At 55.7% G+C, this 17519-nt stretch overlaps 1 protein-coding gene across 2 annotated transcripts; it reads left to right on the top strand.

Annotated features, from left to right (window-relative positions):
* Positions 9606 to 16903, top strand: FEZF2 (FEZ family zinc finger 2). 2 transcript variants are annotated; one of them, XM_021409347.1, is made up of 5 exons: positions 9606 to 10585; positions 10899 to 11752; positions 11831 to 11965; positions 12068 to 12200; positions 12588 to 16903. In XM_021409347.1, the coding sequence occupies exons 2-5, from the start codon at positions 10955 to 10957 to the stop codon at positions 12848 to 12850; spliced, it is 1329 nt and encodes a 442-aa protein (XP_021265022.1). In that variant the 5' UTR covers positions 9606 to 10585; positions 10899 to 10954; the 3' UTR covers positions 12851 to 16903. The 2 variants fall into 2 exon arrangements, with proteins under 2 accessions (XP_021265022.1, XP_021265021.1); XM_021409346.1 differs by having other exon boundaries at positions 9606 to 11752.

Here is a 17519-nt window from a genome sequence, read left to right as displayed (position 1 = left end):
AAACAGGCTTCAGTTTGTATCTTCTCCCGACAAAGCCACTGGCAGCAGCCTGCAGGGCATTTACAAACACAGGGCATATGGACAGACTCCCAGCTGAAGCTGAAAAGCAGGCAAGAGAGAAGCAGAAGAGCTGATATCCTTCACCCCCACACAAGGCAACCTGTTGCCACCATGGGGAGTGAGGACACAACTTTATCACCCACAAATGAATGATGGGCATATGCTGGAAAGCATCCTGCCTGGCATAAGGAAGCATCAAACCAAAGCATCTTCCAATGCCCAGGAGTCGCAGACACTCTCCAGACAACTGGAAGAGATGGAAGGTGTTGGGTCCCAGTTGGGGCTCAGATGGCTATGGAGCCCTGCAGTGCTGGGTTTTGGGTCCTTTCTCTCCATGGCAGAGTTTACCCAAAGCTCTGGAGGTGATCTGCTGCCCCACCTGGATCGCCATGCCTGATACATCCAACACTCACCTGCCCACAGTGACTTATGTCACCGCCTCTTTGGGACAGGGCCATCAGCAGGCTCTTTGCTCCCCTCTGGGTGGTGGCCATGCACAGTTAGTAGTGCTTGTATGGGATAAGCCATGTGGTGCACTAGCATAGAGAAGCTACAAACCCCTACTGTAACCCAACAGATCACTTACTGGTTTTTGCCCATGACACAGGCAGAGGGGAGAACCTCTGGGGACCAAGCCTTACAGACATCTATATATCTATTTTCAGGGACATGGTTTAGTGGACACAGTGGCGATGGGTTGATGGTTGAACTATGTGATGTTAGAGGTCTTTTCCAACCTTAATGATTCTGTGATTCTATCCTGACATCTCTATGCTCAGGACCTTGAAGCACACCCTGAAGCCCAACTAAAGCCAACCTCCTGAGCTATGTGTATGCACGCTTGTGTCCTCTTCTTGCTCTCCCTCTCCTGTCCCAGATATATCTATGAATAGCTTCAGCTCCAAGAAGAGGCAATGGGAAGGCCTTACTTGTGGCAGTCAACAGACCGGTAGCAAAAAGAACCAGGGAAGATACAGATTTGTAGCTCCACTCCCAGTCACGCAGAGCTGAGTGTAATGCTATAATGGGATGGAAAGCACTGCAATAATAGCAGGGCGGCAAAGTCTTTAGCTACAGGAAATGAGAATGAGCCCAAATACAGCAGCTGCAGAAATGAAGGAAAAGAGCTGCTTACCTTTGGAAGGCCTCAGGTACGCAGGGATCACCAGCAAGATACCCTTACCTCCCCTGCCAACCCTTACATGGGATCTGGCTCCACCCCTTCCAGTCACTCAGATACATTGCATTGCATGCACCTGAGCTCCCCTGGGTTGGCCCTGCCTTCCCACCAGGTGCTCCATCACTGGTTCAGGCCATGACTTAGCATTTCCGCTACAGTGAGAGAAGCAGCTTGATTCTGCTCTGGAACAGGCTCCTCCTAATTTTTTTTAATACGTGAAATATTTATTGGGTGAAAACACAGCCCACTTCCACCTGCCACCTTCCAAAACAGTGAGCCCTGCTCAGTTTTTTGAATGAAGAGTGTGGGCACAGCCTTCGGGAGCTACTCCCTGCTGTGCATCACTCCACACAGGTGCTTCCCTGAGACAGCAGTGATGGACACATGTCTCTGAGTTTCTCTGTTGTCAGAAGGGGTCCTGTGACAGCTTCTCACATGTCCTCAAACCCCAACACAGCAGCTCAGAGACTCTGCAATAACCCTGAGGATATGGCAGGTGTGAGCACATGGCCACAACAAGGAAGCATCCAAAATGGTTTGGTGTTGTCTGAACAATGTAAGCCTGGGCTTAAAGCCTCCTTGGCCACGCAGTATGCTTTGGTTCGGACTCAGGCTCCTGTAGGGTAAAGCTGCAGCTCAGGCAGCATTTAAAAGGCTTTGCTGATGGATGGGAGCACTCTGGCAAACCCAGCTAGGAAACGCAAAGGTCTGCTGCTTGTTTCACTTCAACCCATCGCTGCGACGGAACAAGATCCAACAGTCAAAGGACTTTCTGCCAGTACAACTGCACCTCGATGAAGAATCTGCCAGTACAGTTATGTCAATCAGTTTTGGGGAAAGAGGAAAATTTCATTCCTCTGCCAGCAAAATTTTAAATGATAGATCAGGCCAAAACTTCTCTCATATTTACAGGGAAGTCCAGCGAAAATATCCTTTGACAGACTTACTTAAAGCATGTGGCATGGAGACTGAAAATGCTATCAACTATTTGACTGACAAGTGTCAGCAGCTGTTCATCCAATTTGTTTTATATTTCAGCAACTAACAGATTCTTTCCCCTCTGCTGTAAAGCATGTCTCTTGGCCCATAGGCATCTTAGAAATTGCTTTTCTGCCTCTCTAGTGACCAAAACGTCAAAAATATTAGAAGACAATTTGGTTTCAGAAGCATAAATAGGCATGCAGCTAAGCAGAGATGATTTTGTCAATGTTCAGTCTGTGTTCTTTTTTAAAAAGTCACAGCAAACCCAAGGCAAAAATTACTCCTCTAAGCTTTAAAAAAAAATGCCAAAGCAAACAAAGCCCCCAATAAATCAGTACAGGTTAAACCACAAAGGAAAAAAGCACTGATGGAACGGCCAAGCAGAACACTATTGAGCTATATTCCAACCTCTGTGCTTTGTGAAGTTCAGTACTATCACCCTCATCACGTTTTTGCTCAGAAAACTTCTCCATGGTGTCACGATCCAACACAGCCACCTCCACGTCAAGCTGAGGAGAGTCCCCCACACCATTCACAAAGCTCAGCCTTCTTCCTCTCAGCTCCAGCAATGCCTTCAGGATCTATCTGATGCCCGAGTGTGTATAAGATAAGTTCCAGTTACTGAATTACAGGACAGGTTACAGTTACAAGTTCAATTCTGAACTTGGTGGGCTATAAAACTGGTGGGATACCTCTCTCCATTGAGCTGCGTTCGGCGGGATTCTCTTTATCCAAGCGCACTGAGGCTCCTGAGCTAAACACGGAGTGCTATTTTCTTCAGCCTTTCTAAAAGATACATATTCCATTGCAAGTTGTAAATCTGCATTTGTTGTAACTATGCAAAATATGGGAGAAAAAAAGTGCAGAGATTATATGCAATCTGCCAGCAGAGTTGTGTGCCATGAGGAAAATGCCTCACAGGTCAAAACAAAGAAAAACACTGAGCAACAAATTAGTTGCAGGCAGTAGCTAATATGGAGATCAAAAGATTAAAATCAACATGCAACGATGAAATCACTGGAATAATAGGAGCACTTAAGAAGATTAAGTCAATAACAGAGTCCAGCAGTAAAAAAAAAAAAAAAAGATTTTGATTATACTGTAAAATTTGATATTGGGAGAGCAAAAGCAATTACAACCACGACATGCTTTGCTCTCCCCGCCTTAGACCATCTTGGCTCATTTCCTATGCAAGGAATACAGTTGTTGAAATAAACAGAAATGTTATGACTCGAGCGCTCGATTCAAAAACAAACCAGGTGGTCAGATCAGATTGGGGACTGACAAGAGGGGCCTGCGTGGCGAGGACTTGTTGCAGATCCTGGAGGATGCGACAGCTGGGGGGGAACAAAGGCCGTCCTGCTTAGGACTGCGTTCAGCAGAGAGCTGATCCCCGGGGTCCGTCCCGGGCTATCAGAGCCTCCCTACAGCCACCTTCAGCAGGGACAGGGGTCAGCCAGCGCACAGCCCAAGGGGGATTGGGAAGGCACCGCTGATGGGTGGCTAAAGCTCACCGCAACACACCTGCCCTCGGTGGAACCAGCCAGTAGGGAGGGATGAGCCATGCTGGCCGTGGGATGTGGGCACCAGAAGTCTGAGAGCCCCTGGGGGCACTGCGATGCTCTGCGTTGTGCTAAGAGCCGGAGCAGCTCTCTGTGCTGCACAGCTGATGGCTCGCCCGCGTTTCTCTACGTTGTTTAGTTCAGTATCACTAGCCCCACTGCTGCCCCCAGCTCCAAAATCACAACCGCAGCTCGTAATTAAATCAAATAAATAAATTATTGGGTATCCTTATGGAATTTGTGGGTGTTCTTGAGCATCCAGGGAATCTTTGGGTCACAGAGTGAAGTTTTTTCCTGCAATAAACAGGTCTGGGCAGTTTGAGCTCTGATTTTTGGCAGAATGCTTCAGTGGTTCTTCCAGCTCGCATCCTGTGGGGCTGAAATCACACACACACAAAAAGAGAGATTCTTGATGCGAAGGGTTGCAAAGCAACAGCTCCACCACCCAGCTACCGTCAGCCCAAGCAAAGGCAAACGCAAATATTGACCAGTATGAACCATGGTTCAGCCAGTAGGACAACACTGAGTGGGGAGCTGCAAAATGACTGCAGAATGACAACGGTAATTGGCTTTGGAAAGGTTCTCCCTCTATTTGATTTTTTTTTCCATTGAAAAGCATGGAATTTTGAAAAGGAGATGTTTTTCTACCTCATTAAGGAGAGAATAATTCAAAACACGTGGGGGTTGCCCCACTTAGGGTTTTTTTTTTTTTTTTTTTTTTGGCCATCCCTCTTTCAAGTGAAAAAGGGAAGGAATGGAAACACAAAACAGGAGTGGGCTTCTACCCATTCTCACTGCTTTTTGCTCCTTTTTCTGAGATGTTTTCAGTAGGAAAGTGAGAACAAGGCCATCCCCCCATTATATTCTCCTTCTCTACTTCCTCCCACCTTTTCTCCTAAATAGCAAATACGGGAAAAAAAAAATAGAAAATTTTAAAAGCTCCCACTCTTTCAAAATGAAAAAGTACCACATTTCTAAACATTGGGAAGGGACATCTTTCAGTTTCAGTCTTCAGAGATGAAATACAGCACTGATCCACTACCGCAATGTGGGAATGACTCTTTCGAGCAGTAAGGGTGGCCACCACCCTATGGCATCTCCTTCCTTCCCTCGCTGGCCAAGTGAGCTCCTGGCATGGGGAGGATGCTGCTGAGTCCTGGAGCACAGCGGTCCAGCAGAGGGACCTTCACCCACGGTGCTACCATGCCTCACGGCAGCATGTGGGGCACAGAGCCCGGTCGGGATTGAGCCGTTCGTAACCATTCCTGTTGACAGCAAACTAGAATAGGTTCTGGCTCACATTCCCCGAGCTACGGAAGGAGGAATGAGCAGAGAAAGGAGTTCATTCAACTGCTTCTGTTTGGCAGCTCTGCAGGACTCTCCGCATGCACAGAAAGGGATGTGGCAAGTGGGGAGGTGCCATTTTTAGAATTACATAAGCCGCTCCGGTTGCCATCAGGGCACTCTATGTGCAGTTGGTGCCGTGGGGTCTTACCAACCGCTCTGCACTGGGGCTGCTGCCTCAGCTTTAGGAGCAGGTCGGGTAGTGGTTCCTCCAATTAGATACAGGTTAAAAATGCCAGTGCTACTGTGCCATCGCTGGCAAAGGTGACCAGCCACTGTCCTCCCAAAAATCCCATTGTGTTTGTTCTGGGACCCTCTCAGTGCCCCAAAACCTAGTCACAAGATTCCACTATGCTGCATTACAAAGGGACAAGCAGTCAAACAGGTAAGTGCCCTGTCACCCAGCTCAGCCTTTGTTCTCCTGATATCCCCATTCGTGTCTCACTAATTCATCCAAAAAGAGTCTGTCTCCGAGCATTGCAAACTGAACTCCAGATAAACACCTTGGGCCATCCCCGGGCAGTGCCTCGAGGCTACAGCCGCCGCATCGCTCAGAGGGCAGCACCACAACCCTACAGCCCAGCTCCACCCTTGGCCCTTCCTGCTGCACCTGGCACAAAGTCACCGAGACACAAAGCCACGGAGCCCCAAAGCCACAAAGATATGGAGATATGGAACCACAAAGCCACGGAGCCACTTCCGAAACTGCCTCTTGATTGGCAAAGGTAGCCCCATCCTAGCTGAGAACCGAGAGCTGGCTGTATGATTTCATGGAATGAATGCTTGGAGTAATTTTCCATAAATCCTCATATTTAAGGATCTTTTACTAGCTACTCCTCAGCTCTTCCTTGAGCTTCACATCTTGCACTGACAGCAAAGATGTGCCATAGCTCTGAAACCACAGATAAATTTACCTTTCCAAAGATCTTCCCTGACAGACTGCATTTTGCAGAGAGAGTACAGGAATAATCCCAAAACCTATCTGCGAAAAGCTGAAAACTGACCAACTTTGTCAGAACACAATTACGCCACAGTAGGAACATTTTCTACAGCATTTGGAAGGAAGAAAAAGAGCAAAAGTAATTTGGAGTGACCCACGCTGTAATCCTTATCCGCTGTACTACAAAATGATGATGCAGAAAAGCAAAGGTTCCATGGAAGGATACACAGGAAGAAATGATCACGGATCAAGACATTTAAGTAATAGGCAAATCTATGTAAAAAAAAAAACAATGAGGTGACAACAAATCCAATCTGGGTGGGCAAGGTGGCTCGTGGGGAGGAATGTGGCCCTGTGTATATATGCTATGGGCTTCACCCTGCTTCAGCTGGTAGTGAAAATGAGGGGATGACATCAGGAGCAGATTTGGACCCTGAGTGGGTTTTTAAAGACTGCTCTGCTCTGCATGGAGCGGCCTCACCTTGAGCACCGTGCATAGTTTGGGCAACACAAAATAAGGAGGACACAAAACTACCACAGAGAGCCCAGCGGAGAGTTACAGAGATGGGGAAGGGCCTGGAGGGAAGGATGTATGAGGAGTGGCTGAGGACTCTGGTTCGTTCAGTCCAGAGAAGCAGTGGCTGAGGGGAGGCCTTGTGGCAGCCTGCAGCCCCCTCATGGCTACAGGGAGAGCTGGAGCTGAGCTCTGCTCTCTGGAGACTGCGACAGGGCCAGGGGGAACAGCATGGAGCTGCATCTGAGGAGGGTCAGGTGGGGGTTGGGGAAAGGGTATGCACTAGAGGGCGGTGGGCACGGAAAGGGCTCCCCAGGGCAGTGGGCACAGCACCAGCATGCTGGAGTTGGGCACTGCTCTCAGCCACAGGGTTTGGGGCCATCCTGTGTGGGGCCTGGAGTTGGACTCAGTGATCCTTGCACCTCGGGACAACCTAGGATCCAATGATTCCGTTCTAATTGCCTGGGCTGCTGGCTCGCCCGGGTGCCCTTATCTTCTGCTCTTTAAAAAAAAAAAAAAAAAAAAAAAAACTTTTTTTAAAAAAGCACTAAAAAATGTACTGTTATGTGTACATACATATACGTACAAAGCAAAGCAGCGCAGAAATCAAAGCCACCATTTCAGAAAGAGACCGAAGCGTAACGCTAACAACTTTCGGCAGCTTCCGCTGCGGAGTTTAAGCAGCTGCCACGTTAAATAACGAGGAGGATCCCAAGTTATCTCCCAGCGGAGCAGAACCCAGCCGCGCAGGCGGGGCCGGACCGCGGGATGCCGGGCGCCCGTCGTGGGCGGTGGGACGCGGCTCGGTTCTGTTGCTGGGCGCGGCGGAGTCACCACTGGAGGATTTCGATGTCAGCGCCCGAGGAGGGTTTGGGGCCGGGGCTGCGGGGTGAGGCTGTTCCCAACACGAAAATTGGCGTTGGGTTAAAAAGGAGGGGAAAGGCAGAGAGGTTTGGGCACGGAGTCGGGCCGCCCTGTCGGGCCGGGCACCCGGAGTCGTTTTTCTCGGGAGGCAGACGCAGGAAAAAAAAAATAATAATAACTGTAAATAATAACTGTTAAAAAAATGCGTGTGTTCTAAGCGGCTTTGCGACGCGCTGTTCCCAGAGTAAAAAAAAAAAAAAAATCCTCAAACCATTTCTCTCCTGCAAATGTCGGGGGTGAGGGATGAAGCCTCCGAGGGGGAGCAGCCGGCGCGGAGAAGCGGAACGCGGCTCGAACCCCGCGTCCCATCCGACGTGCGGGACCCCCCGACCCCCAGAGCCGCTGACAGCGGCCGGAGCTCGCCCTGCAAAGAGGGCGAAGGCGCGGCGGTGGGCAGGGCGCCGTGACTGGGGCAGCTGTATCAAAGTCAGTCGTTTTTAATATGCTTGCCGGAACAGCAGAAGTCGAATCGATAGAGACAGCCTCCAGCTGTGCCTAAACCTGCGATTTCAATTAAAATACTGAGCTTCGATGCCCGGGTCTTAACCGCGATCCCGAAGCCCGGCTGCACAAGGCGTGCGGCACCCGGGCACGTCGCGGCCGGGAGCGACGGCACGGCCCGGGCCGGCCCCGGGCTCCGCGGGGGCTCCGCGAGGGCTTCCTCCGGGGCCGTGGGAAGGAGGCGGCCCCGGGGCTGCCGCTCGGGGTCCCCGCCGCGGCTCCTCGCCCCCGAGGAGCCCCGAGGCCCGCGGGTCCCGCTGCCTCCGACTGGGCGAGGTGCGGAGCTGAGAGCCGGGGGAGGCCGGGCCGGAGAGTGCCCGGGCCGGGGAAGGGCGAGGGCGGCGCGGGGAAGCTGGCAGCGAGCTCCCGGCCCCGGCTCCGCAGCCCTCTTTTATCCTGCCCGAAATCATCTCGTTTACAGAAAATATTTGTTTGCACTATTAGTTGGTACTGGAGTTAATTACTCAACGTGTGAGCGGGGAGTAATATGGATAAAAGCAGCCCCAGTGTTTATTGTGTGGGTGAGCTGTTGAGCGGTGCTTGAATAAACTGCAATTAGGGTTAGATAGAGATTAATTAACATGTGAGTGGCAAGGTGTAAAATAGTTCCCAACCCTCCACTCAGTATAATCTGCAGGCGAGGAAAAGAAGTTTGTGGAGGCTAATTAAATACTTTGCTGAAGCCGGCGAGCCCCGGCAGCGAGCGGAGCCCCGCCGCCTCCTGCCCGCCGCCCGGCTCGGGGCTCTCCCGCAGCCAAACATCGGGAGCGGATCGTCTGGCTCTCCGCAGCCCCGTCCCAAAAAGCGGGATGGCTCCCTCCATCCTTTACAACCACCGCTAGGGCAGGGACGTCGGCTGCGGGGACGCCGACACCTGGTGCTGCAGATGCGGGATGACCCCTCGATGCCGGCGGTCCCCCCCGAGCCCCGGGCACAGCGCTCGCCTCCGCCCGCCGGGAGCCCACGGGCCGCCGCTTTCAAAGTTTGTTTCTGCAGCGTGTTGTGGTTCGCAGGTGAAAAAGCCGTCTGCAAACAGCCGCCAGCGAGCTGCCCCGGCGGGGAGAGGAGGCGCGGCTTTGTCAGAGCCGCGCAAAAACCGCCGAATTCCTCCAAACTTTCTTAGGCGTGCGAGGGAGGTGGAAAAAAAAAATATATATATATATAATGTGTGTGTGTGTGTATAGGAGTCTTTTCATTGCTTGCTTTACCTCTAGCCAGGCTCAATCTAAACCCCTCGCTCCCCCCCCCCTCCGAATCCCCCCCCCAATCCCTTCCCCCGGCTAATCCTCCCCTTTATTTTAGAAACACACAAAACCAGGTTCCACGCAGCGCTATAGTGGCTCCCAGTGAAAGAGAATGGAGCGCTGTGAATCGCTGGGGGAGAATCGCTCGGGCTGAATGGCCCCGAGAGGGTCCGGCGGGGCCGGGCCCCTTCCACCAGGTGGGCGCGGGGCTCCCCAGCTCCCGCTCCTCACGTCGCAGCGTTCTGCGAACCCTCCCCTCCCGCCCCAACTCGTTCTAATTAGAGAAGAAGGGAAGGAAGGAAGCCCGGCACCCGGCCGCAATAATGTCGTGTATTTGGAGAAGGCGGGGGGGGGGAGCAGGAGGGGGGCAAGAAAATGATTAAAAGGGAAAGGGAGATGTACCCGCTTGCACGCCCAGGGGTGCGGGCTCCTCTCGGGGTGCCCGCTTGCAAAACTCCCGTTCCCAGCGCACGGCCGCTTTTCTCTTGTTGCCCTTTATTTTTTTCTCTTTTCTTTTCCCTTTTTTCTTTCTTTTTTTTTTTAAACAGCGCAAACCCAGCCCCGGAGTCGACCCCCTCCGCGTTTATTTAAGGCTAATCACCAGCCACTCTGCGAGGAGAGGGGGGTGGAATTAAACTTAGTTTAATTAACATTAATACACCGTCCTAATTAATGGGTTGGCTATTAATTTATACATGCTGGGGAGGCTCGCAGATAAGTGACAATTTATTAATTATCTTCCAGCTCGGTTGCAACGGAGCTGATTGCAGATGGGTTGCCAAAATAACTCGAGCATGGTTGCGTGGTAGTTGCTTTAGGAAAAAAAAAAAAAATTCATTCTCCCCCTTCTTCAAAAAAAATAAAAAGCAAAAAATCCTCACGCTCACTCCGAGCGGCTCCTCTAACCCCAGCGAGAACTGGAGCACTCTTTTCCACCCAACTTGTGAATCGCACTTGCCTTCTAATTTGCCACATGCAAAACGATTCCTCTGCTTTGCAAGTTGCTTTTTAAGAAGGGAGAGAGAGAGGGGAAAAAAAACCCAGCTCGCACACGAGCGATTTGAGCGTCTTAAACTGGAAGGAAATCGTGCGTGGAGGAGGGGGGGGGGCTTCTCTTCCTCTCCCTGCCCCAACCCACCGCGCTCCAGCCCGGCGCCTCGGCTCGGGGAAGATCCATGGTGGCATCCCCATGTCATCCTGCTCCAAGTGACTTCATGTGATGTCAGCTTTAAATGTACGAGGCGGTGAGCTGACGCTCGGGAAGATGTTTGCTATCAAAATGTGACTGCGGCCGCACCGCGCTGCTTGGATGCGTCTCGTCGGAGCTGGGCTAAGGTAAGGGGTCCCGAGGCTGCCCCGCGCCCCTCGCCCCGTCGGTGGGGCTGGGCAGGGCGGCAGGGGCTGGGGGAGCTTCTTCTGCCTTTTTTTTTTTCCCCTTTTAAATACTAACAAGGTCTAGCTCGCATGTTACTTTAGCGTGTTCCGCTTAATGAGCAGTAATCTGGTACCCTACGTGCCATTGTTCTTGGATATGTTCATTTGAATGTAAATAGGGAGGGGGTGCCGGTGGGGGGGGGAGTGAGTGCGGGGGGGAAGAGAACAAGGTGCTTATTAAATTGATTTGTCTCCTGGCTTTTCTGGAATGCAGAGCCGAGCGCAGGAGCGAGCGGCCGCTCAGCCCAAGTTCCCGCACGGCGCAGAGCCATGGCGAGCTCGGGGTCGCTGGAGACGGTCATGCCTTCCCCCTGCCCCCGGCACGACGGCCGGGCCGCCGCCGCTAACCCGTCCAAGAGCCTGGCCTTCTCCATCGAGCGCATCATGGCCAAGACGTCGGAGCCCAAAGCAGCCTTCGAGCAGCGGCACGGCGGTCCGGGGCCGGAGCCGGAGGCGGGCAAGAAGCCGCTCAGCCTGTGCTCGCCGCTGCCCTGCGTGATCCCCATCCCTCCGCTGGGCTACGAGGTGCCCTCCAAGACTCTCCTCAACTACTCGGAGCTGTGGAAGAGCGGCCTGCGGGGCGCCGGGGGGCTCTGCAAAGCCAACTGCGGCGTCTGCTGCAAGGCAGAGCTCGCTCTGGGCCAGCCCAGCGGGCGGCTCATCAAGCCGCAGGTCATCCACCAGGCGGGGGCCGTGCCGGCCGCCCCCCGCTCCCTCTATTACTTCAACTACCTGGATGCCGCCTACCACCCGGCCGACCTGCTGCACGGACAGCTCTTCCCCGCCGGCCTGCTGGGCCCCCCGCCGCCGGGGGGGCTCTCGGCTCACCAGAAGCTTTTCCTGCTGGAGAACGCCAAGCTGGCGGGGCTGGCGGCCGAGAAGCTGCCCCCGCCGCCGCCCTTCGCGCACAAGGAGCGGCTGCCGGGCCACCTGGACCAGGTGATGAAGGAGGCGGCGGCGGCGGAGCGCGGCGGCCCCCCCAAGGGCCACGCCAAGCTGGGGGGGGGCGGCGGCGGCGGCGCGGCGGAGGGCAAACCCAAGAACTTCACGTGCGAGGTGTGCGGCAAGGTAAGGGGAACGGGGCTGCGGGAGGGGTCGGAGCGCGCGGGAGCGGCCCCGCCGCGCCTCACCGCTGCTTCCCCGCAGGTGTTCAACGCGCACTACAACCTCACCCGGCACATGCCGGTGCACACGGGGGCTCGGCCGTTCGTGTGCAAGGTCTGCGGGAAGGGCTTCCGCCAAGCCAGCACCCTGTGCCGGCACAAAATCATCCACACGCAGGTAGGTGGGGAGGTGAGGGGCGGAATGGGGTAGGGGGCGGCTTCTCCCCGCAGCCCCTAACTGGCCTCTCGTCCCCTCCCGTCCCCCCCCCTCCCCGCGCAGGAGAAGCCCCACAAGTGCAACCAGTGTGGGAAGGCGTTCAACAGGAGCTCCACGCTCAACACCCACATCCGCATCCACGCCGGCTACAAACCCTTCGTCTGCGAGTTCTGCGGCAAGGGCTTCCACCAGAAAGGTGAGCGGGGCCGGGCCGGGCCGGGCCGGGGGGGGGCTCTGTCATCATTAGCGGGGATTAAGCGGGCCCTGCCCGGCTGCGGGAACGAGGGGTGCGGGCCGAGCCGCTGCCGCCGCCGCTCCCAATTACTCTCCTAAACCGGGCCGCAGCGCGGGGACCGTGGCTGGGGCTCCCGAAATGCTTTTTAAATGAGAGGTGCGGGGCCGCGGGCCTAATCCCGGGCCCTCTCCATTTGCCGCGGGTCACCGGGCTGACCCTGCCCTCATTTGTGGCACGGCGATGACGCGGAGTGGCTCTGACAGCGGGACGGGACGCGGGGGCTCGCTTCCTGCCCCCCTCACCTGGCGCCCTCGGTAACCCCTTTCCCACCTTCCTCCTCCCTCGCAGGCAACTACAAGAACCACAAGCTGACCCACAGCGGAGAGAAGCAGTACAAGTGCACCATCTGCAACAAAGCCTTCCACCAGATCTATAACTTGACTTTCCACATGCACACCCACAACGACAAGAAGCCCTTCACGTGCGTCACTTGCGGCAAAGGATTTTGCAGAAACTTTGATTTAAAGAAGCACGTCCGAAAGTTGCACGACAGCGTCTCCAGCGCTCCGCCGCCGCCGCCCCGGGACCCAGCGCGCAGCGGGCAGAGCTAAGGGCCGTCCGCGCTCCCGGACCGCCGCTACCCATCCCAACTGCAGCCTTCGCTTCTCTGTCTCTTCCCCAGCGAGCTCAGCCGCCGGTAGCAAGCGACCCCGAGCTGCAGCTGTATATAAGAGGAATCCTATTTAACGGCGCTGCGGGCCAAGAGGGGCCGGGCCGGCCGCCCCCCGCCAGGACAGCGCTCTTTATACGTGTCTGTAAATCTCCATTTTAAATGTACGCTCGAATAAGTGAGGAATATATATATATTATATATATATAATCTATCATGGGACAATAAACCGGCCCTTCGTAGGTGTCTCATTTCCCGCTCCGGCCCCGAAACCGGGAGGAGCGGCACAGCCCGGCCCCGTGGGGGACGCGGCATGCGGGGCCCGGAGGAGCCCGAGCGAGGGCAGGAGGGGGCCGGGCGGGGCCGCCCCCAGGAGAGGGGCGCGGAGGGGCCCGGAGCTTCCCGGGGCCGCTCTCGTTCCGGCGCGGTTCGGCCGCTCCTCGGTGCCGTTCCCCGCATGCAGATGAAGTGATCTCACGCTCGCTTTCCGAGTAATGACCCAAATTAAGAGAGAAAACACAGACCCTTCAAACCGCATTACATTAATCTAATCACTCCCAGCAGGCCTCAGAAACTCTTTTTGATCAGAATACGGATAATCAAGCACTTGGATTACACTAAATATTCCCTTCTCAGCTCCCCCCTTTCCCTACTTTTAATATGCGAGTGTCTATTCCGGCCACGTCGTTAGGAACAATATTATTCTAGCGGAGAAACGAGGCTGATCTCTGCGTGCTGCTCGGGCCGGGCTCGCCAATGAAGCGGGGAACGAGCGCGACACCCGAATGCCTGGGGACGCCGCGACGGGGAGTTCACCTTTCCCCGCTTAATGGAGCGGTTAAACGGAGGGAGGCGAGGGCGAGCACAGCTCCGCGCCGAGCGCAGGGCCGGGAGGAGACCCCGTGCTGCGCCTTTGCGGGATGCGGTGCCGGGAGCGGTGCTTCGAGCCCCCCCGGAGCCGCGCAGCGCCGCGCGTCCCCCCGAAGGGCCGGGACTGATCTCCTCCTCACTCGAGTTTTGGGTTTTTTTTCAATGCCAAAACGATCGCTTTGATGGTTTGGAGCAGGTGGGGCGCGGGGAGCAATGCGCATTGATCCTGGCAGAGGGGAAAAGATCGGGGGAAAATTTGTTTTGAAAGATTTTTGGGAGAGTTTCGGGTTAGAAAGAAATTAATAATAATAATTGGAATCCCCGTCAGCGCCGTTGGAAATCTTAGGAGCGAGAGAATCCGTCCCCAAGCGAAGGGGCTGTAGCTCAACCCCTCGCAAGCGGATCGCGGCTGCAAAGCGAGCCCGGCGCCAGCAGCCAGATGGGACGGGCCGGGAGCAGCAAGGAGGGCCCCAGAGGGGCTGCGGGAATTGGAGCCACGGCGGGACGAGGCCGGGCGTCCCGCAGCCCCGAGCCGGTCCCGCCGCCGGTGCCGGGGAAGCGCACCTCGGGGCCGAGGGGTGTGGAAAACTGGAGCCGGGTGCGGCCCCGCGCCCTTCCCGCAGCCCGGTGGGAGAGGGCAGGGCAAGAGCTGCTCCCCGCGGAGGGGCTGCAGGAAACGCTCTTTTCTCGTTTTGCTAACACGCAGCGCTGCCTGCGGAGCTGTCGGAGGGGCAGCGGCAGCCTCGTCGCGGCTCAGAACGTCCTCGGGACGCCTCGAAGGGCCGCGCCGGCCGCCCCCGGGGGGGTTTTGTCACTTTGCCCCTCCCGGGGGCGGCGGGCAGCGCTCCCAGGCCGTCCTCGCTCCGGCCTCACCGAGAAGCGGGTGGCGAGGAGTGGAGCTCCGGGAGCGCTGCCCGCCCCCGGCCGGGCTCTCGCCCCCATCCCGGCACACACAGGCGGCGGGTGGCGGGGGAGGGGCGGCTCTGTCAGACGCACACACGCCAGAGACTCCAATTATCTTCTCCCTCACAAGATGTTTCTGCTGTCCACGACTGCTCACACTTCAGCGCTCTTGCCAGCAAGCCTCAATGGTAACACAAAACCCGCACACAACCCCTCTCCCGACGCCGCAGCCGCGCACACAACAGATTGAGCGGTGCCGGTGCCTCGGGGGGGAGGGTTAGAAGTGCCTCCGGGCGGGGAGCGGCACGCGGAGCTGCCGGGTTCCCCTCTCGGCCCGGCCCGGCCCAAAGCGGACTCCCGGGCCGGGTGCGTCGCGCCGGGCACCGAGAAGCGCCCAAGCCAAAGGCAGCCGCGTTGCCCTTTTCCCTGCACTCCGCTCTCCAAACGTCTGAGCAACCAGTTTGCTGCTAGAAACATGTTAATTGCCAACGGAGCTCATTAAGGCATGCACATGCAAAACACAGCGAGGGAGATTAAATGGACAAAAGCGCAATAATGAACTGTCAACAATCGAACCCATCTACAAGACCAGGAGCACTCAAGAATGAGGCATTTAGAGGCAACAAAGGATTGTCTGGGACAGGAAGAAAGGACGACCTAGACTTTTGTTTAGTCAACACAATTGATTACAAATGAGAGATTAACAGGATAGCTTCAGAGTTTTTTTGAAGGAGGCAGAAGAGAAAAGTCCAATTAAGTGCACCGAATGTTAACTACATTGATTTCCACGGCCAGCCCTAGAGAAATTCTCATTAAACCATCCCTGGCGATCCCTTTTGGAAAGTAATTTGTCTCCCTGATGGAGCAGAGAAAGGGAGCCGCGTAAAGAGAAAGAAGCGCTAGTTCTTGGCACAATGAGCTTAGGAGACACACTGGAAAGAGCCAAAGGGGGAGTTAATGAGCATCTGACAAGCCGCTTGGACCCGGGCCTGGAGAGCAGCGATGAAAAGATGGAATTGGCCAACAACTATTCTTTATATCAAACATAAAAAGGCCAATCTGAAACAGGGCTGCTCAAAGCTGGTGGGGAAGAAAAGAAAGGCCCCCACTGGGGGGTGGAGTGGAGGGCTCAACTGCCCCATCGGGACGGGAAAAAAAATGCTCTGGCATGTCCACGTCCCAGCGAGAGGGGCTGCCCGACCTCGGCACAGCCCGGGCGGACACGCCGAAGCCGAAGCGCTGCTCTCGCAGCCTGGCACCCCCTGCACGTCCCGGGGGAGGGGAGGGGGTAGGGGGCGGCCTCCGGGCAGGGTGCGGGGCGCTGTCCCGGCCCTTCCTGGGGTGCCGGTGCCTCCCAAGCACCCGCGGCCCCGGGAGCCCCGTGCCTACTCTCTCCCCGTGTAGACACGGTTCGTTCGGAGGCTCTTAAATCAGATTAGAGCTCGTTAATAACAATTTTGGCTTAAGTCTGTATTGACTTAGGTTTAGGAATGGCTTAGCACTTTCGCTTAAGTCAACACGACGGCTGAATTGACGCATGCCTTGCCCAGCCCGCCGATCCCTGCGGGCGCCCAGGTGCCCGCCGAGCTCTGGCCTCCTGCTTTTCAGCCACACGGAGCAGCATTTGTACCATTTTTAAGTGAGACCGCGGAGCCCCGAGAGTCACCTCCGTGTGTCATCCGCAAGGGTCCCCATGGGCAGGGGCTCGGTGGGGCCCCACCACTTCCCAGGGCACCGCTTTCCCCGACGGCGCGGTCAGAACCCACTCCTTAACACCTCTCTCTCTTCAGAGTTGCACCCCGAGGACCCCAGCTACCCTTCTTCCCTCCGGGGGGAGGGACAGGTAGGCCCTGGGGTTCTGCAGGCACAGTGTCATGTGTGCCACGGCGGCTGGGACAGGCTAGGAGCGACACGCTCACCCCACGCCCTCTCCCAAGGGCTCCTGCCTCACCTAGCAGATCTCACCCTGCGGCTGGTTTTACCTTACGTCATTCACCTGCCCGCTCTGGTTATCTGGGGTGAAGCCATCCCACAGGCAAAGTACCACCACAGATTCATTTCATAAAGACGGAGGGAAAAGCCCCTCACTTACCCCCTTGTTGCTGCTGCTGCCATCCTCCCTAACTCTCCTGGTGACCTACCCTACCCAGGCATTGCTCCCATTCCCATGCTTATCACTCGCACGTGCTTAACTGATTTAATCACAGAAAGGTGAGCCCAACACGTGTCCTAAAGTAGGGGGAAAAAAAAAAAAGAAAGAAAAAAAAACAAGCAGCTCTGATTCCCTCTGCTCTCTTCTGCACCTGTGGCTGAGGGAACATGTACAGGTACTGAGAATCACCAGCTCTCTAAATGTCTGTAAGATCTGCTTTGAAGTGACTGCACTAGAGCACGTTTTGTTCCGGGAAAGCCTAATTGTCCCCAGTAGGGATGGGGACAAAACGCTGTCAGATGTGGAGCCCGGAGTTCAGAATCAAGATTATAAATCCCAAACACTGCGAAACTTGACGTTTCCTACAACTACTGCAATTTTGCCATCTTCTGTGACCACAGAAAACTGTGGCAGTGAGAAACGTTCGAAGTGATCTGCAGGCAGGGACTCAGCACCTCGCCGGGCACGCAGCGGGCACCCACGGGCACGCGTGGGGCAGCACCGCGGCCCCGCCCCCGCCGGCCCCTCCCCGAGCCCCAGAGCAGCCGGGCCCCGGCCCCACGGAGCGGTGCCGGTACCCACGGCCGGAGGCAGATTCCGGCCCCTAAATCCCACGGAGCGAAGCGCTCGCAGCCGCGCGGAAGGACCGAGCCCGGCAGCAGCCGAACGCGTCCCCAGCTCAGCG

Source organism: Numida meleagris, chromosome 11 (genome assembly GCF_002078875.1).
Source record: "Numida meleagris isolate 19003 breed g44 Domestic line chromosome 11, NumMel1.0, whole genome shotgun sequence".
Classification (NCBI taxonomy): Eukaryota; Metazoa; Chordata; class Aves; order Galliformes; family Numididae; genus Numida; species Numida meleagris.
This window is presented reverse-complemented; position numbering and strand designations above follow the sequence as displayed.

Bases quoted from the DNA above. Each gene is read 5' to 3' on its own strand.
- FEZF2 (XM_021409347.1), top strand. From the start codon at position 10,955: ATGGCGAGCTCGGGGTCGCTGGAGACGGTCATGCCTTCCCCCTGCCCC. The intron at 11,753-11,830 runs GTAAGGGGAACG...GCTTCCCCGCAG, and splicing joins CGTGCGAGGTGTGCGGCAAG to GTGTTCAACGCGCACTACAA. The intron at 12,201-12,587 runs GTGAGCGGGGCC...CCTCCCTCGCAG, and splicing joins CAAGGGCTTCCACCAGAAAG to GCAACTACAAGAACCACAAG.